General features: G+C 40.4%; 1 protein-coding gene across 7 annotated transcripts in view; it reads right to left on the bottom strand.

The window, feature by feature from the left end:
• Nucleotides 1-19691, bottom strand: part of phactr4a (phosphatase and actin regulator 4a) — a 33277-nt gene extending 13586 nt beyond the window's left edge. For 3 of the 7 annotated variants that reach the window (XM_030741450.1, XM_030741449.1, XM_030741443.1), the window contains exons 1-4: nucleotides 8144-8360; nucleotides 3004-3174; nucleotides 2803-2883; nucleotides 1551-2723 (exon numbers count right to left, since the gene is read on the bottom strand). In XM_030741450.1, coding sequence (XP_030597310.1) covers nucleotides 1551-2723; nucleotides 2803-2883; nucleotides 3004-3174; nucleotides 8144-8201 — 1483 coding nt within the window. In that variant the 5' untranslated portion in view covers nucleotides 8202-8360. Of the gene's footprint in view, nucleotides 1-1550; nucleotides 2724-2802; nucleotides 2884-3003; nucleotides 3175-8143; nucleotides 8361-10176; nucleotides 10301-10580; nucleotides 10620-13845; nucleotides 13957-18529; nucleotides 18548-19364 lie in introns of those variants that run through there. The other 4 variants (XM_030741446.1, XM_030741447.1, XM_030741448.1 and 1 more) reach the window with 4 other exon arrangements.
• Between the last annotated feature and the right edge of the window lie 3016 nt (nucleotides 19692-22707).

The raw sequence follows: 22707 nt of genomic DNA on the forward strand, positions 1-22707 counted from the left end.
TTGGAGAAATGCAGATACAACTCACTGCAAGTTTGGGTATTTATTGTAGCATTCTCATTGATTGGATTAAGTGCATTGGGTTGTGCATTTATCACAGGCACACAACCTGTGGTTACAGTGGCTCTGCTACCTTGATTGCAATGTCCCTGGCTCCTGAAAAATAACATCTGCTGTGAAGTTAAAGTTAATTATCCCTCTACGGATCAGGCATTCAATCACTGACTACAAAGTTCAACTGCCACAAGAGAAGTGTTTCTCTGAAAATGTCTCTACCATCTTATCAGATATGTTTTTGTAAAAAATATGTAGATTACAGAGACTTAATTTAGCTTGCCAATTGTTATTGCTACCAACAATCTGCATTAGCATTTGAAACCTGGAAGGAAACTACAAAATGATGCTTTCTGCTGTTTCCACAGGCTGTCACCATCATTCTTGTGGACAGCAGTGTCAGCTCTGGCGTTACTCTGGAAGTGCTATTACCCTGATACAGAGGCATATCAGTGCTTCGGCTAAGCTGCATTCAATGAAGCTTATAATTTAAAGTAAGGCTGGGTGATTTTTTAGATTAGGCAAAATCTTTGCTCTTGCACAATGTGAAAAAAATGCAGCTTGTAATATCTAGATATGCACTACTCCTTTTAAACTACCACACTACTGCACTCCTTAGAACTACTAACACAAGCCTACAGGAGTTACTCCATGAAAAAGTAATCCGTGCTTCCAACTTCATTAAATATCGATCATTAAATATACTGAAGGCATCATAAATTTTCTAACATTCCAAGTGTCACAACCAGTGGTGGTAATTTTTTTCCTGACTAACTTTGGTCCAACAGCAAAACTGCACTAATTTAATGATGCAATGAGTAACCTGGAATAATCATTCACTGCAGACAACTTCAAAAGGTGCATTTTGGGTAAACTCTACATGGTCATATCACTGTACGGGATAGGTTTATACTTAGATTTTGATACCGAGCTCATCTTCTAACCGTGATTCCTTCATATTTTGCCACTTGTGAATGTAGTTTATGGCAATGGAAATGGAGAAGCAACAGTCATGTTCGCATGTTCTAAGTAAGAGTTTGAACATGAAGAGCTTTTTCAGAATCCTTGAAGGGCCTGGATCACAGAGGGTTTCAGGATCACTGGATGTTCCCTTTGCAGTTTGTTGCATCACCACCTGTTCAATTTGGGACAATTTTTCTTTTTGGAACAACATGGCGTGCCCCTCTTACTTAGAGGGGAGAATCCAGTTGCTCTGACACACAGAGCTCAGGAACATCAGCATCATCACTTTATGCCACCAGCTAAGCTTCATTGATTAACAAGAATCATCAAAAGGCTGAAGCTTAACCTGCAAACCACACCTTTGTACATGTTTTATTGATGAACTTTAACCAGCTAAGTAAACCACATGGTGATATGACCCTTTAGGTTTATCCCAAATGCACTTTTTGAAGTTTCCTTCTGTGAGTTATCAGAAAACAGATCAAACATCTTGGGTATCAATAACTGTTTCTGTTAGAGAGAGAGAGAGATCTCACCTGAGCGGTCTCTGAACTCTGTAGGTGACATGTATCTGGGCAGGGTGCTCCTTCGGTCACACTCCGAGGCAGGACGAGCTTTCCTGCTTTCCTCTGAGGAGCTCTTCTGCAGAGAAGGCCTCAAATCCATCTCAGAGAAAGGCCTGACGACAGGCTGAAAGCCATCAACAGACCGCCCTGGCCTCTCTTTTTCATTTCTCTTGGCCCAGTCGTCCCGCTTGTCTCTGTCCTCTCTCCTCTCTCTGTCTTCTCGCCAGTCCCGCTGGTCTCTCCTGTCTCTGTCCTCTCTCTCTACTCGAGCATCTTTCCTCTCCCGGTTTTCTCTGTCTCTGTCATCTTTCCTGTCATCTCTATTTTCTCGCAAGTTTCGCTCAGGACGCCGATCCCTGTCTTCTCTCCTCTCCCTGTCATCCCTTCTTTCTCTATCGTCCCGCTCCCTCTTTTCCCTCTCATCCCTGTCTCTCCTCTCCCTCTCATCCCGTTCTCGTCGTTCTCTCTCATCCCTGTCTTTCCTCTCCCGCTCATCCCGATCCCTCCTCTCCCGATCATCCCTGTCTTTCCTCTCCCGCTCGTCCCGATCCCTCCTCTCCCGATCATCCCTGTCTTTCCTCTCCCGCTCGTCCCGATCCCTCCTCTCTCGATCATCCCTCTTCTCCCTCTCGTCCCGATCCCTCCTCTCCCGATCATCCCTCCTTTCTCTGTCTCTATCTGTCCTTTCATCTCTCCATTCTCGCCGGTCTCTGAAGTCTCTCTCTTCTTTCCGGTCAACTCCACCATCCCTTTCCCTTTCCTCTCGCCAGTCTCTTCTTTCCACCTCTTCCCTGTCCTTCTTTTCATCTCTCCTCTCGTCTCTACGGTATCTATCATCTTGTTGAGGCCCTCGAGGTAGAGATCCTCTCTTATCAATATCTGATGGCAGACGGCTTCGTCTGTCTACATCAACAGCGAGCCGTGCATGAGTGTCCACGTCCAGAGGTGCCCGGTTACTTCGAGAAGCATCGGATGGCGCTCTGCTACGGCGTTCATCTACCTGGGGCAGCTTGAAATTCCCCTTAATGTCAGACTCCCCTCGAGACACTCGCACCCCTGCTTCTGAGAGCCTGTCCACATCCATTGGTACAGGATGGCCATTTTTAACTGGTGCAGGTTTGGAGTGGTTCACATCATTGCCCTCTGTCAAAAACAGTGAAACAATTGTCAATAAAGTTGGAGCCAGTTCAACCACAGAATGAGCAATCACAGTTCTACTTACCATTCTCTGGCATGTCCTTTAGAATGCCTCTTGCAATCAGCTCTTGGCGACTTTTCCTAATGGAAATCTTTCTTTCCAAATCTTAAAAAAAATAATAATAATAATAAATAAAAGCATATCAATAAACCAAGCATGATGTAATGAATACAACAGGTGAACATGGACAAAAAAAACAAAAAAAGAAACCTGCAGTAAGCATACCTTTGGATGCTTCACTGAACTTCTCACTTGGCTTCTTCTTCCTCCATTTCCAGGGCTTGAAGATATTCCCCATTTTGGAGAGCTTGCCTTTGCGTTTAGCTGGAGGTGTTCCTCCACCGGAGCTTCCTTCCTCCCCTCCTTTTGTGCTCTGTTGCAGGTCAACCTCATTGTCTGCATGAACGGGACACAGGAAAATGAGTTTGACTCATGGTAACATCCTCACCTATTCCAATGGACAGGGGCTACAGATACAGTTCAGGAACCTTAGTTCATGTTTAGTGAACAAGGTTGTAAACTGTCATTACGTCACACAATGCAATGTTGTATTAATAAAAACATTCCATGTATTACAGGATACCAAAAGAGCTTTATACCCAAATCAAGCTTATATAGAAGTGTTAATATCAACCTGATATATTAGTACTTCAGGGTCCCTTACTATGAGAACCATCCAACTATACCAAAAACAAAACAGTCTGAAACAGTGACAGTTAGATTCCAGATGTAGGGCAGGGCTCAGACTTTAAGCTGCAGTCTTATCAACTGTCATAATAAAGGCTCTAAAAATTCCACTCTTCCACCTGCTACTGTTTACAGGGTGGTGTGAATTAACATGATTTTTTTGCCACTGAAGTGACAGTAGGGACTTAAGACGTGTTAAACCATCATTATCAAACTCTTTTTTTATGTTCTTGGCTTAAACCAGCAACAACAACAAAAAGAAGGGGAAAAAAAAAGAAAAAAAAAAAAAGAAAGTGCATGTCAGAAACCATGACTCAAAAATTCCAGAGGTCTATTGCTACTGAAAATCCTAATCAGTCATAGCTGGGTGTGAATCTACCCTTATAATTCTTAGGTGATGAGTCTTAAGGTAGTAGTTACAGTAGTTACACAATACTGCACAGCTGCATGGCAGACAGTGACAGGAAGGCCTGTGACATTACAAGGTTTAATGTGCAGGGAGGAAACATTGAAATATGTGTATTTCATTGAAGCTGTTACATTTCACAGTTTAGCAGCTTTCCGTACTGTAAATGAATGAGTTCATTTTATATATTGGCAGTCAACGACATACTTCAACAAGTTCCTTTAGGATAAAACGGCTGTGCTTTCAGTGTTTTACATGTATTCCCTGAGGACGTGTTACAGTCAGTCAAACAGGGCCAAGGCTGCAGTAAAACTAACAGATGACCAAACCCATCATTAATCACCAAATTCTTATAATCTTCTCACAGTATCCTTCACAACTGAGCTATGACTAGTGTTGCTCAGGGTTTAGTTAAATGTGGCCACTGTTAAAAGTCCTCAAGACACGGGTTTCTTGCAGAACGCAATGATTTGAGATTTGCAAATCATTGTGTCAAAACTTTTTTGGAACTGGGGCTTGTAATTTTTGCTTTTGAACAAATAATCAGACTGAAATTAATTTTAGCATTTCCTACCTCAGCATGAGTCTACGTAGCTCTGCAATTACACCTCAAAAACACTAGTTAGCGATGCTGATACTGTGTTCAGCTTCTTTGTGCACTTCAAACAATGGTGGCTCAGCAGATCCTGTCAGCATCAGAGCTAATAAACACCAGTCAGTCAGTTTTACTGATATTACTGTAACAAGAAGATTTCCAAACCAATTAAGTTCTGGAAGGTTTATCCTAAAACAGACTGAGCTACGAAAATCAGCAAAAGGCAGACACATACCTAAATAAACTACAAAGAGCATTTATTTAAAAATAAAAACAAGATGTTAAGTGCCCACAGGTTATCAAAAAATAAATAAATAAAAAAGGTACTGTTCCACAGCAGTCGCTCTGACACGGCTGCCAATGCTGCAGATGTGTCTCCGTTTAATTTTTACTTTACCGACCTCATGAAATATTCACTGAGTTGTGCTGTGAAATTGTCCACCGACAGAATATTTCAAAATGGCATTTAATTGACCGACTACCTAATTTGTCTATCACAACAGGGACGTTGTTAGCCCTGGGCATCTGGGGCTAACGTCTTAGGATGTTGTTTGAATGGCTCTAGGTCTCTATTTATTTAATAAAGGGCAGGCATGTTCATGCATTAGTTTGTTTATTTCTGTCTGACCAGCCAAGCCTAATAATAAAAACCGATCTCAGTAGAGTATCCTTCCGGCAGGTCCAACCTAACATCAGCAAGCTGCCTGTGTTGATTTGAATGCAGTTTGTTGGACCTGCACCAAGGAGACCATGTGGGACAAGGAGGGTTGATCTGGTGGTGGCTAACTAACTATACTAAGATGCAAACGTGACAATGTAGCATTTTCATACATTTACATGCCAGCCCAAAAATGCAGCCCAGTAATGCAAGTATGCAAGTAATGCTAGTCTAACACCCTGATATTATGGTTCAGTTTGTTTTGTTATATTTTTTTTGTATGTACAAAAATTTCGACATCAGTACTTGTTGCGTTTTTAATGCCTCTTTGTATAGCTAAAGCATTTCAACAATGGACACAAAAAGCTTTTTTTTTTTAAAAAAAATAAACTGAGGAGGGCACGCGGGAGGAAAGAGGAGGAAGAGGAGATGCAGCAAAAATATCATGAGTGAGCACTGCCTCAGATACAAACCCAGGTTTGTGAATTCTAATCTGTCAGTGCTTCTAAAATGTTTGTCACACTGGGCCACAGATTCACATTTCTTTCACCATTTTCTCATGCAGCCTAATCGAAAAACAAATTCATTACACATAACATATTCAGATCATGAAAAATACCCACAAATATATCAGGTTGTAGACATGAAATCATGCATGCTGCTCAGAGTAATGTCAGACTCAGAGAGCAGGACAGTCCCCCCTATCCTGCTCTCGACTGAAGACTTTTGACTATAGACAACACGCTGCTGTGAGACTGCTCGTCAAGCTGAGAGCACTCTGGAGGTTTCGCGCAGAATGTTGGATGAATTTAACTTCAAAATAGACAATTATTTTCTCAAATAATTGCCCAACCAATAGTCTAAAACTAGGGCCATCGCTTTTGACATTTCTAATGTAAGTTCAAAGCTGTATATTCAGCGAGCAGCCTATTATTTCTGTTCTGTGATCATTGATGCATCTTTATATGCACCAGTTGCTGTCAACATACAGCAATTCCCGAGTTTCAGATTAACCACTTTGAGAATGAGTAACTTCTACACTGTCGGAGGGGCAACAGCAGACTATCCCAAACATGTGTACTATTGTAGTCAGTGAAAATCTATTCAACTCTGTCTCACCTGCAATGCTAACAACATGCATTACTATACTACACTGTGTCATCCATCACAAGCCAGGAAAGCCTGTGTCCTTTCCACCAGTGACACCTTTTTAAAAGGCTTGTTGTTCTCAAAGGCACCTCAGATGAAGTTGTACAATATGCTAATAAGCATTTTGGAAATCACGTGACACTTTGTGGTTCTGTGTTTGTTGTTTGGCATACATGGACATCACACATGTGGCCCATAAATACATACAAATATTTACTCCTCGCCTTACCTATAAAAATAAATGACCTGTTTTAATTTTTTTGGCTTCAATCATACAATTTTTAACTATTTGTGACACGGCAGTTAGATATTGGCTGATGACGTCGCTATGTGTCATCATATTTGCCATATCATTCAACAGGACCAATATCGGGCAGTACCCATATACAGCTGATAATCTGGAGCATCGTTAATTATTTCAGCCATTTATAGATTGACCATTTTTCTGTTTGACTCTCTCAAATAACAAGTCAGACTGTTGGTCAGACAAAAATAATACATTTGAAGTTAAAACATCAGGCAGCAGAAATTTCTGGGATCAGTTTGTGGAGGTAACATCTGACAAATTATTGAAAATATAAGTGATGACCCTCCACTCCAACAAAACTGAGAACATCTTCTCTGTGAAGGTTTTTTTGTTTCTTTTGTCTCACCACTGTATGATGTGACCAGGCTGTTGGATGCATGTGTGGAATCCCATGCTGAAATGCTGGCACAGAGAGGTCAGTGATCTCTGCACTGATCGCTGCCTCTCACCGCTATTTCTGACACAGTGTTTAATGGGAGGGGCAGGGTGGCAGTAATCTGGGAGAACACTGATGTGATCAGAAATAGGATGTGAGGACCTTGTGTTACAGCAACTGGACAAGGCTGTTTCTAATTGAGTGAGCAGAGAACTAAAGGCAGTGACCCCTAACAGGGACAGGCAAGGAAAAGTGGCAAACACTCATGTACAAACTACAGGTTTGCTTTAATAAACCAGCAAGAAGAGTGAAGCTTTTCCCAATCTGACCTAGCTCCCAAAAGAGTAATAAAAGTATTAAAGCTGCACTAACCAGCTGGCACTGAGGTAGTAACCTGCAGTCCTCTAGTCAAGCTACCCATATGACTCATGCCAGTCATATGACACAGTGACGGCAACTCCACCAAACAGCACACCAGAGGCAAAAATGCATTTTGCACAGAGAGCAAATATGTAACGAAGATGTTCTTGTGTTACTTGTTTTGAAGGAAGAAGTGTTGCAAAATGTTTGAAGATAAACTACCCAGCAGCATACCACATCACAGCAAGCCATGACTGACACACTTTGAGACATTATGCAAAAGAAAAGAAAAAAAAAAAAAGTCCAGTGGTACGCAGATGCTTAATTCCAAAAAACGACGAGCTGTTTTATGAAGAAAATTTTCCTTTTGACAGCAGAAGCCAGTTCTGAATGTTTGAGCTGCCATTTGCTTAACCAAAGACATGAGGGATTTGTGGTTCCCTGTAGACCTGTGAATTACAAGATGGCTTGAGGAGTCAGGCTGTTTCAGTTAAGACAAGAGGAGAGCTGGAGTCAGCTGGTGCCTCGCACCCCCAAATCTTGGTTTTCAGATAAGCTTCCACTCGGAGATGAGTGCTGGGTGCACACAGAGAGAGGTCTGTGTGGCTTTCATATTTCACAATCACCACATTCCATCTGCACACATTCTTCTACACCTGTCTGTGCCTGCCGTCTTCCATTTTCTCGCTGCTTTGAAAACACCTGTTCATGTATACTCTTTACTCACTCCATATCCTCTGGCTGCCAGATTCCTTCCTCAGTTTAAAACTACTCACAGACATGTTCGTGACAGCTGTTAAGTGCAGAGCGTCTGGCCTTGGACTCACCCGTGTTGTGTTGGGCTTGTTGCTGGGCCACAGTCTCGCTGCTAGCACTGTGTCCCATGCTATGGCTTCTGTCCCTGCTGGCCTGCCAGGCGCTGCCTCTCCCGAGGCCCGCGCCAGCACAGGAAAACCTAAAGCCACCTCGCTCTCCTCCAAACAGACAGAGCTCCTGTAACTCAACACTGTCTTGACTGCTCACTTGCGTCCTTTAATATCTACAGTCTTGCCCTCCCTTCAGCTTGTGTTATTTCTCCCTCCCAGCCTCCCTCCCTCCTTCTCACGTTAAAACACAAACACACTCACTCGCTTAGTACTTTGGTCCCTCCCTTCTTGGAGCACTGACTTCATAAATAAGGTACACCAATAAGGTAATCCAGCAGTCTGGGGCGCCTTTCATTCTTCAGAACTGATTTTTTGGGGGGCAAATTTCACAGCAGGATATCTGAGGTTTGGCCAGGTCAATCATCAAGGCTTGAGGGATATGAACCACGCTGTGACCACCCACTTGCACCATTTTGCAGAGTGACAAAACATTACCGCCTTAAGGGCGAGGGGGCGGGATCTGCAGGGTGAGGTAACTCGAGAAGTGGAAGGTGAGCTGAGCCAAGGTGGAGCTCTGTGCCAGAGAAGAGGAAATGGCACCGTGCAGGTGTCCAGTGACTCCCTGGAGGTTGTCCTTTAAAGCCACGATACAACATACAAACAAGCAATTCTGTTTTACACCAAAGTTCTGGAAATACATGTCCTTTCAATGTTAATCCTAATGCTTTCAAGCTGGTTTTTTTAAAAAAAAAAAAAAAACTACATCTCCTTTCAGAAAACAGAAAATGCTGTTTAAAGAATTTAATCTGACATCCATCCCCATAAATGGCAGACAGGGGGCGGTGTGACTAAATTATATGTAATGATCGTGTGGGAGTTTGGCAGTTCCTTCTTGCAAGCTAGTGAGATAAACAGTCCAAAAAAAGTATGTTAACCAATTTGTCTTTTTTTTTTTTACTGTGACTTAAAATTTAGTTTACAGAACATGTCTCAGAGGACAGAAAAGTCCACTGTAATAACCTGTTCACAGCAAATAAATAAATAACTCAGTATACTGGAGGACAGAGAGATAAGAACAGTTAAAACTGCACTGTAATGAAAGCCTGCTACTGCCACAGTCTTGGATGCAAGAAGGTTAAACTTTGTTTTTTAAAGAAAGGTTTAGAATGAAGTGGGAGCCTCAGCAAACAATCTGAGTGTGTTTTTAGGACATGAAAACATCAGAAGCTGACTTCAAGATCTGCTCCAACACTGTTGCTCCCTCTACAGGCCAATTGCAGCCACAGCACCTCAACACCACTGACAGGAATGTGGGGAATGCACAGACACAAGTGGGCTTATTGGTACAAGGACAGCAATTAGGACAACAATCCTTGAAATCCTGGCAAAATAAACAGGGAAGTTCACACCGTTGACAATTACTGTCGAGTACTCATCGTGGTACTTAAATACTTCCCACTCTTTCAGGAGCACAGTAGCAAACACATTGTGGTCTCAGTTACAAGTTGCTTGAATACCTGAACCAAGAAGCCCAAAAAGAAAATATTGACTTGATGACTCACAAAAATACTGCTATCATTATGACAACCACAAATCACACAAACACAAAAAATGACACATCATGCTGAAAGACCTGTGTGGATTGAGACACAAGAACACGTGAGGCTTTTTGGCTGCTCAATGGCATCAATTTTAGAGCCGACCTGAGGAGGAAGTGCAGTTTATTTTTACCGCTTGGCCACAGGGACAGGCAGGGATGAGTAGATCAAGCTTCCTTAATCTTCTCCAGCGTGGCCCAGTGCTCAAACAGCTATACCCTACTCTACTGTGGCACTTCACTGGATCAAAGTAATATAAGATTATTTCTCTCAACACAATCACAAATGTTCTATTACTTAAACACAAGGTATACTGACAGGAAAGAAAGCGCACTATCCTTTGAAGAAATATAAACAACATCTACAACAAACAAGACCAAAAACCAGCTTACTCACGATTATATTCAAACTGCACAGCCATTCCAGGTGCGTTTTCACAGAATAACTACACGACAATAATTCAGTCCAGAACAAAAGATCTTCTACGTGAGTGTGTAGGTGATACCAGGAGGCCGTCAAACGATCAGTGGTGAAAACAGACACAAGGCCACACTGCAGTGAGCGAAACCGGCAGCTCGACTAACCTACGGGTGTGTCCTATGGGAAAGGGCCAATCAGATAGCTGCAGTGATAAAGGGCAGGATGTGTCACAGGACAACCCCTATATGGGCATCCCATCAGATGGCATTTCTGTTAAAACTACAGAAGCTTTTCTGCGGTTGTCGTAAACCTTTTCACACAAAATATATATACACACTAAGACAAAATATTTAATCACAGATAAACTTTGTTTTTCTTACCGTGATTTTCCATCACTGTGCAAACTCAGTCAGCAGCTCCTGAAAGAAATATAATACAAACATGTAGTAATCATTTTAAACAAGCACAACACATTTATTATAAGATGTTTTCCTTATTTCTTTGACCCAACATTAAAAAAAAAAAAAAAAAGTTTCACTTTATAACTTGTATTACTGTTAGAAAATGTTCAAGTGAAGTTAAAAACAAATAAATAAAATGAAACAAGAACCCCTTTGTTGGAATATGGAGCCCCAAAGCAAATAATACTGTCATTGACTCATAAAAACACTTGAAATCACCAAAATGAGTCCAGTCAGTGAAGCCTCCACATTATTACTGAGCAAGTCAGTGAATTACTCTCTGTTTGCGCCAATAGATTAGATGTTCTCTGCAGTTAATGGGGACACTGAAGCTAAACAAAAGCTCCTGTGTTAGCCAAGATGAAACAGGACATTAATTACCTCAAACACTGACTTAAGATCAATTCTGAGCTAAAAGGGAACAGAAAAAATAAAGTCACTATAAAGAAAGTATCGGGCAGCTGTAGTGTTGCAGAGAAAGGAGTGAACCCTCTCCCAGGAGCTAAGGTACAAATATTAAAAAAAAAAAAAAAAAAAAGGAAACACTCAGTGAATACTCTTTAAAATAAAAAAGACTTTTCTTTCCCATAGTACCGAGAAGTTCTCTGGAACACTGCTTCACAGTGCTTTGAAATAACCAAACAACAACTGTTACTGTGTGACAGGATGAGACACTGCATGAGTTAACCTGTCAGATTGCAACCATCATAGGCTGATGTATAATTTTCAAAATGCAATGCAATTAAAAGACTTAATGTTTTGCATTTAAAAGAATAAGTCTAATGAAAGTGTAGGTCATGGAAACACCCACATCTTCTCTGGGAAGTTTTAAGCTTTTCAATCCTCAGGAACACCTGAGACAATCCCATCAAAGTTTCATTAATAATGTTTTGAACCATTTTAAATCATTCTGTCACTGTTTAAGTTAAAGCTGCAGGAAGCTTTACGAAAAATCCTATATTGGATATTTGTGGTTCACTGCACACTGCAATGAACACACTGTGGAAGTTATACAAAGCCTAAAATTACTGCAGTAACACTTAAGTTGTGAACATAATCTGAGAAACTAATGAAAGGATCTCAACAGTCATGCAACAACAGCAAGTTTCTACAGCCTGACCGATACAGGATTTTTAAAAACAATACTGATATTTAGCAACTTAAAAATCTAACATTCTGATATCTCATCCAATTTTTTCCCTCCTTCCCTAACCTAACATTTGTTATGTGTAGTTATTTCTTTACTGGTTTACATTCTGCTTGACTCCGCTCGGATCAGCTGGATCAGCTGGTTGTTGTTTGTGGCCAACAGAAAAGCTGCAGAGTGCCCTCTGGTGGACAAACTATGCATCATCTACACACCTCTAAAATCAAAACTCCGAGTACAATTCCAAAACAAAACAAAAACACAAGATGCACTTTATCTCAAAAGGTAGATGGAAAATTCCATACTGCAGCAGCCCAAAACAACTTAATAAAAGGTAGCTTAACCCAATAAAACAGAAAATAAACTCTCCCTCCAAAAGTATTGGAACACTGAGGTCAAACCCCTAATTTTTGTTGTACACTGAAAACATTTGGGTTTGACATTAAAAGATGAATACGAGACCAAAGATCAACATCTCAGCTTTTATTTCAAAGTATTTACATCAGAAGACAGCACCTTTTGTCTAAACAGCACCCTTTGTCTGAACCTACCCATTTTTCTTGTGCAAAAGTACTGGAATGGATAAACGTAATAAATTAAAGTGAATAAGCCTCAATATTTGGCTGCAAATTATTTACTTGCAATAACTGTATCAACCCTGTGACCCACTGACATCACTATCACATCTTTTGCGATGCTGCCATCATGCATGAATGTGGTAGAAAGCTGGATGTGTAGTTAACCCGTGTCAGTGTTAATTTACAGTTCATTTGGTAAGCTGGTCTGAGGGGTGCTGCCTGTTAGGCCAGGGTTCGCGCCAGCAGCCGATCGCCCGGTGCTGCGCCACTGAGGTAGTCTTGTGCCGGGCTGAGAATTTTGCTAGGCTATCACTGCAATTAGCAAGCGGGCGCACACCCTGTCCCGTCACTGATACCAGACCGATTTGTTTTCTCTGGCTAGATCACTGAACTTCATAGATTTTCATATTATTTCACCGCAATTTGCAATCTACCATCAGGCACGGCCAGTTTCGTACACAATGTGATCTCACAACAGTCCTGTTTATGCTTGATTTTGAAGGGCTACAGAGAACAGAATGGCAACCAGTGTCAACGCGAGGGAAAGAAAAGGAAAAAGGGAGCTCAAATGACAATTTCAAGTTTCCTATTAAACATAAAATCCCAGGAGCTGTGAGAGGCCTTGGTGAAGGAAAAAAAATAAAAAATACAGCTTCCAGCAAAAATGATGACACTTAATGTTGTTGTAGTTAGTGAATTGGATTAAAGGTAACAGTTCATGCTGACAACGTGATCAAGCTTATATGAACCCTGTATGAGTTACCACCAAAATGTATCTGTGCAAAAACATGAACAGGCTCTCCTTAAAACTCATTAAAGCCAAAGTGACTTTATCAAACAGCCAGACTTGCACTGAAAAGTTTAATACTTGTTCTGGTTTTACATTTTTACATCATAGATGAGAACCAAAAACCATTTAAACTGCTTTCAAGGAAGTGATGGCAATATCATCATCACCCGGAGTCAGATACCAAATCACTGTCCTGAGTGTCCTGTAACTTTAAGACCAAGCAGCCGGGTGGGTTGGTAACTGATCATACAGTTAATTTCAGGATGACAAGGTCAAAAAAGCAGCTGACACTGACAAACTCACAGGAGCTATTCAAAGGATGGCCCTGCTTGCCAGTTGGTCAGAATCAGTGGGTGCGCCTACATAATGACGCTAACAGAGCTGGGTCCTAACTGCAGTATCACACTGCACTTTGGAATGTCACAAGTCTCTTGAGAACACACTGGTATAACCCCACCCATGTGACTGACACTGTGTACATTACAGAATAAAAGGGTGAGCATAGCCTGGTACGCAGGAATGAGAGCTTCTGCTTTTCTTTTCTTGATAAAGCACAGCATATTCTATGTGAATTCAACTGCAGTCGTGATCAAGGAAATGGACAGGGAGCCAATAATTATTGTCTTTATGAGATTAAAAAAAAAAAAATGCCATTATGAGTAAACTTACTTCGACCGAAGGTCATTGATTATCAATAAAAATGTTCCCGGGAAACAGTGTCTTTGAAGTTTTGCTGGGACTTCTGGTTCCAATGGGGAAAAACTCAGCAGCAAAGTGATCCTGTAAAATATACAAACAAACCCATACATAAGGCAAGAGGACAAAGAGTCAACTTCCTTATTGCTGAGCTGTTCTGAAAACCTGCTGAGTAAGCTGTTATTAGATAAACTTTTAGTTTGTGCCTTTTTCTTGGAATGTAGCAGAAGCTTCTAACAGAAGCTGCCCAACCCCTTTGCTTGGTCCATTTTGGTTCAGTCCAACTGGTTTGACAAGTCTTCGCCTACATGCTCAACAGCTGTAGCTGCACCGCACTTCACTTCAGCTGTTCCACTTCTCTTAAGTATATGTTTACTGAAATACGTCAATCCTAGGTATTCCCCAAAGTGACAACATCCTCAACAGTGCACTGACTCAGAACACTGAGTTCCAGTATATAAACAGATGCACACAGTTAATAGTAAAATCATGTAAAAACAGGTCCTGCATACCAAATTGAAGACAAAGGCACACTAATAATTAATAATAACACTAAGTATCTGCTCAGTCTGACCCAACACTGATAGAGATTTTCATTACTTTATTCCTAGTAAAGCTTAATCTATTTATTGTTGATCATTTCCAACAGACAAGTATAGAAAGAGAAGTAGATACAGAGTTCAACTCACAAATAATTTACTAGATAAAGTTGAGCACGACTGCAACCCAATTCTGTTCTCAAATATCCCCCCAGCACTGGTGCATGCTGGCAGCACAGCAAACAGAGCTGAGTTAATGTGCACCAGTTTGTGTGAGAAAAGCAGAACAGCTGAGCCAGTGGACTCAGGGCTCAGAACATGTAAACATGTGCAAACACACACAAACACACACAGTACCATCATTGCTCCTGCAAAGATGAAACACCCCAGCCTCTGATTTACCTTGGTTTCACAATAGAGTTTCCATGTTGGCTTTCTGACTCAAACCCGCATTGTACACATTGAACAGCAGCCAAAACAGCTGCTAGATTTTCAGGTTTGTTAAGAGAATACAACAAAGTTATGTCTTCACATTCACATGAAGCAGACATATTTCTGGCTTTTTTGCAGTAATGTGGCATTTAAAAAACCCTGAATTTAGATCTGGGGACAGTTCCACACCAACAGTGATTATAGAAGTATGACTTTCAGGGGGGAAAAAAAAAACTATTTTAAATCTGACTTTGGGGAAAGGTCAAACTTTTTAAATCAGGCTTGATTTGATTTGACTGCTGATTATATACTAGGGCTGCAATGATTTGTCGACATAATCGATGATGCCAACTACAAAAATTAGTCAACGTGGAACCACGTATGTGATTTTCTAACTGCAATACACAACAGCATAGGGCTGGGCGATATATTGAGTTTTTAAGAAATATTGATATATTTTCATACACTACATAAGATGAGACAATATAGTTTATATCAATATAGTCCATGTCACATTACAATCATACTTCTAGATCCACCAGTTCACACTGCTTCCTCACTGCTTCACCCGTAAATCACGCAGGAAGCGACAGTGTGGCAGTGTTGCCAACTTAGCGACTTTATCGCTAGATTTCGCAGCTTTTCAGACCCCCCCAGCGACTTTTTATTCCAAAAGAGCAAGTAGCGACAACTTAAGCAACTTTTTCCCAGTGATGTCGACGACTTTTGGAAACCTGAAATCCTCCGCTGTTGCCATGTTTTGTGTACATATAGCCTTCATACTGCGTCCGTTCATACGCTCTGGAATCGCTGAGAGTCCCTGTCTGCAGGAAAGAGGGCGCCACATTGAGCAAGTGGGCCCATTGCTGTGATATGTCAGTGCATATATTCAGTCTGTTTACATGTTTTGTTATTTGCACAGAGTACTAGATGTACAGGAGTACACACAGGAAGCACTTTGGTGAAGTCTACTTCACTGGAGACTGTCCTTCGCTATTTTTGCTCCGTATCTTTCCTGTTTACATTTTAATAGCACAGCCGTGAGTCTTTTGTTATGGTGGAAAAAAGCATTATTTTTTTGAGGAGCATTATTATTTAAATATGCCAATAGTTTATTTTTGAGCAATTTCTCATGTACATCTACAGCTGAATGTTAATAAAAGTCCTTGTGTGACATTTGGGACATTAGCTTTGACTCAGAAGTGCCGTTTTGCTTATACCTTCTGGGAAGAAAAAAAAAATATCAAGGTATATATATCGTATATCGCCATTCAGCTAAAAAAATAGAGATTATTTTTGGTCCATATCGCCCAGTCCTACTACAGGAAGATATAGGGGTAGTATCACCTCCACTATCTGCCAACAGCAACAATACTAATAAAAAAGAAAGTGATGTGAACAACATAACGATGGTGGAACAGAGAGGAGGGTGGAGAAAAAAAAAGAAAATCGAGACAGACTGTCAAAGGTGTGGGAGCATTTTACAGACAACAAAAATAAAGTTGCAGACTGTGCAAAGCAGAGCTTTCCTTCCGCAGCAGCAAGATCAAATCATGTGACTTCAACTATTTTCAATACTGCAGCCCACTGAGGAGCTTGCTTTTGTCGGTGGTGATCAAATTGTTAAAAGAGCTGTAAGTGAAACTAGCGTTGTTTTGTGTGTAGAAAAAATGTTTGACAATCAAACTTGAAGTAAAAGTTGTAACGTTTTTTTCCGTAGGTGAACCTGCCGAGTGCACTCGCCTGCCTCCGTGAGGCCAGTAGGGTTCCTGTCTCCTTCGCTGCCGAGAGTCTTGGCGGCGGAGAAAGCCGGGCGGGTCGGTGACTTGGCGTCTACCTGTGTGCAGATGGCGCTGTTTGCAGCCCCATGTCTGCATCCCCTCCATCATCAAAACCCCTGCGGCGTCCTAGCTACCATTCTGTTACTGTTGAAATAAATGTGCTGTCATTTTGTGCCACTGTGGTTGCACTGTTTGAATCTTAGTAGAACTCATTTTATCACACTCTCCTATTTGAGCCTTTTGTCTTCATTCAATCTGGGCAGCATGAAAAGAATGATCAAATATCTTGACTGAAAATGTACGGCACATAAATGGAAATGGTGAATTTCTGATTTAGTCTGTATTCTTTTATCATTTTCAATGTTTCCAGCTCCACCAAAGGTGTCATTTTTAGCTACGTCTATGAGGAAGGAGTGGATTTAGCGGTTTTTGTCAAAAAAAGAACCTCTGGATTGAGCTGGTTTGGCTGACTTGTTTCAAATTATTACAAAGTTATAATTGTTATAATTTTGTAATAATTAAATAAATTATTGTTCTCTTTTTTCCTGTAGTTTAAGTGCATTAGCACCAACCTCCAATTCAGCAACAAGTTCCCTCTTCAGGTTTTTTTTTTTTTTATTAAAATCTAATCAATCTAATTACTAACAACCAAGTTACTGGTAATCGGGCTAAAGTACACCCCAGAAAGCCAGAGAAATATACTTTACAGGATAAGGTTATTACCAGTTCAGCTGCCCTCAAAATACTTTGAAGTGTTTTCTGTGCTTTTGGTGAGAGCACTTACTCACTAATATCCTCTTTCTTTCCCAACGTCTCAATTCTCTTCCTTCATAAAAGACTGCTCCTTGAGCTACTTACACTTGGATTGCATCTAATTTGGCTGTCACTTTTCATAAAATGCACTACACGAGACTCCCACAGCTCCACAAAGCCAATCCACAGTAATTACTCCCATGAATATAAACCAAGTCCAAGAAATCTCCTCAAACAGTCACTATACTTTGTTAAATTCCTATCTGACTCTGTTTTAATAGAACCAAAGCACTGATTAATGATGGCAGATTATGTGGCAAAGCAATAACCCATAATGTGATGAAGGATACACTTAAAAAAAGAAAAAAAGTCATTTCATGCTTTTGTTAGCTTTTTTAGCAAAGTATGAGTCCTTTGAAAATTCCATCTTTAGCTTTACTGCTGGGTTTGTACTGCACTGGCAGTTGATAATTTTTTTCCCCCCACAATCGTGTTTGTTCACTGTAAGCTCCCAATTAGCTCACTCTCAGCTCACGGAAAAACAGTCAGAGCTGAGCATAACTGAGGGCAGCACAATCAGCCATTGTGCTGCCTTTATTGTGCGGGCCTGGTGATCAGTAAATGAAGTTGCATGGCTCTCAGTTAAATACTTTAATAAGCTCATAATGCCACATGCATTTGATTATGCACAGCTCCACTACATTAAAATAATCATATTTTTCCACCCATTTTTATCCTAACCATAGGTGCAATTGTTTACAAACTCAGTCCATTTTACACTTGCATGCATAATGCTACAGCTCAACAATGTTTCCTGCAGCATAAAAACAAAGAAAAAGCATTTGAAATATAATCTCTAGCTAGATTCAAATCATATGTGCCATGTATTTTTCCTTCATATGCATTAATTACAAGAGGGGTAAAAAGGCAAAAATAAGAGATTACAACTTTCCAAGTTTTGTGGCAAATGAGAAAACTCCTGCAGACTGCCATAAAACACTAACCAGCTGCAAGCCAAACAGATATCTGCCAAAGAATCCGCTATGGTAAACACAATTAGGTGGATGTCCTTTCCCACCATTTGAAAATCTGAACCTTACAATAAGGCCTACCCTAGACAATCTCTCAGCCTCATTCCACAGTGTTACATACCTTTACGTAGAAGGATTTTCATGGATTTTTGCTCCTGTCAAATCCAACTATCCCCGACAACATCTATAAATACCCCGGTAACAATGACAGCGGGTTGCAATGCTGCCTATCAGAAAAACAAACTGCGGCTCCTACAGGGCGTGTTACTGTTTTCAGACAGGTCTAAAAGTACCAGGTGCCTGTCGGGACACGCAGATCGACATGTGACTGGAATGCAGAGGAATGCTTCATGAAGCGGCTTACCTGGAAGTCAAATAACCTACACCTCCACATCCCTCCTCTCGGTCATTATTATAATGTAATACAAAATGTGCGAGTTCTCAGGCTTCAAATGAAAATCTACTGAAGTTATAAAGCAAGACAGAGAACTATAATGAATAAATAAAACAAGCTTTAAATATCGTCCTCGTGTACTGAGAACAACAGACCTGTAAGCAACGGTGAAAGAAACTATTAGGTTATTTCGGGATATTTAGCATCGCTTCAGCAAACGTCAGGCAGGTACAGAAAGTTACATAACAGGAGCTAACTGGGAGGAAGATACTGTAGCATCCATTTACAGGCATTCCTTTACATTGTTTTCAATATGTCTATATTCTCCTTCCAACGCTGACCAACCAAAAGTTAAATATGTTACCATAAAACAGAAGCGTATTACAACAGCACCTGTAGACAAGCTAATCCCTGGCTGCTACTAGCTAAAGTTAAGAGTCAGCAACAGGTGCTCGCTATCCCCCTACTGTAGCATTAGCTTTGTTAGCTAATGTAAATTAGCTTACAGTTGTTGTTCAACCTTCTTAAGGCAGATATGGTGTGGCGTACAAGGGTGACTCACCGTTTCCCGTAACCCGTCAACCCGTATTTATCCAAAAGGCTGGAGATGTTTTTTCCCTGGATTTGGTTGAGCTCTTATTACTTTTGACACTTGTCGCCTCTGCCCATCCCAGGCGAAAGAGCGAGGCGGAACTAGCACCAGAAACTACCTTTACAACCAACCCGAGCCACAAAAGTAACTTTCTGCAGCGGTCCAAAAGAGATGCGGCGCACAAGCATCGCCTGAATTTAACTCCAAGTGCCAAGAAATATGTAAAATACTGTTTTTAAAAGTTCTTTGTTAACACTTTGCTGCCGAAAGGTGTTGCACGGTAACTCGCTAGACAGATTAAATACTGTCGCGCATGCGCACCTCAGCGCAGAGAGCTCGCTCCCCCACCTGGAGAAAAAGCCACTAGCGAACCTCAGAAACCACGTGACTGGTCGGGTCTGGTTGGGTGTGCGGAGAAAGCTGAAAAAGTGCGGTTGGGGTTTAATGTTGAGCACCTGATAGCGCTTTGACATCAAAATGACGCCATTGATACTCTGAGGGAAGTGCGCCACCTCTTACCAGCTGTATACGGGTGTAATGGGATATGATGACTTAAAAATTAAGTAATCATAAACAGTGTAAAGATGTTTGTAGCTTTTCATTTGTTTTCATAGACTACATTACATCAATTTCAATGTATTGTTTTTTTTTCAACTAAATAAAGATTAAATAGCCAATAATAATTTAACATTTCCTACTCAGATCACTGGCTTCAATATAACTAATTTTAAAATCTTTGAATACTTGCCTGTGAATTATTTAAACTGCTGATTTACAGATTTATTGAATATGAGTATTTTTGCTGGACACCTTTTAAGTACGGTGGGGGGGGGGGGGGGGGGGGGGGGGGGGTCAAAAGTATTTGAACCAAAGCATTTTTTTTTGGCTATGTCAGTATATTTAACATGTAGTTTTAACAGTAGGTTATTCCCAAAATGTTCACAAGTGGCTCGGACTTTATTGAGAATGAAGAGGCACCCAGTAAGGATGAAGATAATCAGTACAACTCTTATCAGAGACACATCAGCGCTGATTGGTTTGCTAAAATCAATTGTTCATACATACTGTAGCATGCCCCAACTTCTATCCTCTTGTATTAATCTGACTGTAAATGAGCTGCTGGAAAGCAAACAGGCAGAGAGAGTCCTGATATTGATATGCAAAAGTCCACCCCTCATTTCTTTATATCCTGTTAGGAAAATGGGAAATAGGTCAACACCTGAATTCAATGATTTATACATAGTGTATGATATAATATAGTGTATGAACAACTAAACAGTGAAATTATTGGGACCTTTAGTGTGGGTGATGTAAAGACATGTGCCTGTGATTCTGTAAGGGCAACGTTTGCATAACGTGAATCCAAAATGCAGTGTAGGACAGCCCTTGTTTTAAGTGGTGACCATTTCGAGTTTCAGCACAAACTGGAGCCAAAGTGGTTGTAAAAAAACAAACAAACAAAACTCTAATGTAAATCTGCTGCATTTATTACACAAATGGGGTACTGCGGTATTATTTTTTTATTTTATTTTTTCAAATTAAATGTGCCAAAACTCAGAAGACAGAAAACCAACAAGGGAAAATGCCATATCCAATGTATAGAATGAAACTTTGAATATATAGAATATATTAATATTAGCTTTTTATTTATATTTTATTGATTTTTTTTCTCTGAATAAAACAGGCTCACATTATGTGCTTTAGGTTCAGGAAGTGTCATTTTGGCCAGTATTCATAAAACACTTTTTTTTGGTTTGTTTGTTTTGTTTTGTTGAGTACGGTTACTGAGCATTGAAAATATGATGAAAACCCTTAAGGTGATAAAATATAGTCTGTAAATTGGATTGTTTGAGATGTGACTAGCTGTCAGTACTTGATATAACTGGTTCCCAGTTATATCAAGTACTGGAATATTTCAGCGGATGGCATCTGACTCTGGACTGTCCTCTGTTTCAGTTCTTCTTGACCTCAGCTCAACCTTTGTAGACCACCCTATTTTAATCAGCTGTCTGAAAAATGATGGTGACATCAATGGTGTGTTGCTATCAAACAGGTGATTTTCTGTAAGGAAAAGGTAAAACCTCATCTGCTCATGCTCCTTTCTCTTGTGGGGCCCAACAGCCTGGGTCCCTTTTTATTGACCATCTACTTACTTTTGGCAGATCCTGCAGAGATTATGGCCTCTAAATTTCCACTGCTACGCAGAAGATACACAACTCTGTCCTGTTAAAACTGGCACTGATGTCTCACAGATTAGGTCTGGTTTGGCTAAAGTTAGGATGTCCAAATGTTGTCTAAAATTGAATGATTTTAAACTGAAATATTTGTACACCGTTTTCTTTTATTTCTTCCAGGCTTGACTATTATAACGCTCTTTACTCTGGCATCAGTCATCAGTCATTACAGGATACAATTCATTTAAGATGCTGCTGACAGGCTTTTAACATGTAGTAATTACGAGGACTTGTTACATTATGTTAGTTTTTTAATTTTAAGATTCTATTGCTTGTTTTTAAAGCCCCACATGCATTGGCTCCTGCCTACATCTGCAAGCTGTGAACTGCAAATGTGCTGAGATTTTCCAGCGTGGCCTTGTTAGTGTTTCCAAAGACTCTGATCACTAAAGGTGAACGAGCCTTTTCAGCTGGAGCCCCACGACTGTGGATTCCCTGCCTTAAGATCTCAGGCAGGTAAACTCTCTAACTGCTTTTAAAACCCTTCTTCCAGTTTTTACAATCACTTTGACTTTAGTTTTAGAGTCCGGATGTCATTTTTCAAAAGTCAGGACACGAAACTCGTTCAACATTAAAAACATTGCATTTTGCATTCATATTTTTAAAGCAACCTGAAAAAGGTTGTTGATGCGGGCACGTATCCACCTCCACCAACACGTGGAGAAAAATTCTTCAGTCGGTTTGAGGAAAGGTATTAAAGTGGAGACGAGTACATGGTGGTGAACTGAAACACTGCAAATCAGAATATAGGTTTCTTTTACAGTTTTTACAGTCTTTTAAGTCATTCTCACCAACGTGCGCAAAAGACACTAAAACAATCAAAACCTTTTTCACATCAGTCAATCACTTCATCTCTGTGATCAATGAATAAAGATTTAGACATCAATTTTATTTATTTTTTAATTACTGACTTTTGAAAAAAAAAAGTGAGCCTAATGTAGAGTAAAAAATGAAATGTGAAGGATTTACAGTTTTTCTCAGTCAATTTGGAGAAATTCTCACAGCAGAAAATTCTTTCTCACTGCTCTTAATGCATTTCTCAAATCAGTAACACATTTCCTCACCCACAGTAGCCTTTC

Source organism: Archocentrus centrarchus, chromosome 11, assembly GCF_007364275.1.
Source record: "Archocentrus centrarchus isolate MPI-CPG fArcCen1 chromosome 11, fArcCen1, whole genome shotgun sequence".
Taxonomy (NCBI): Eukaryota; Metazoa; Chordata; class Actinopteri; order Cichliformes; family Cichlidae; genus Archocentrus; species Archocentrus centrarchus.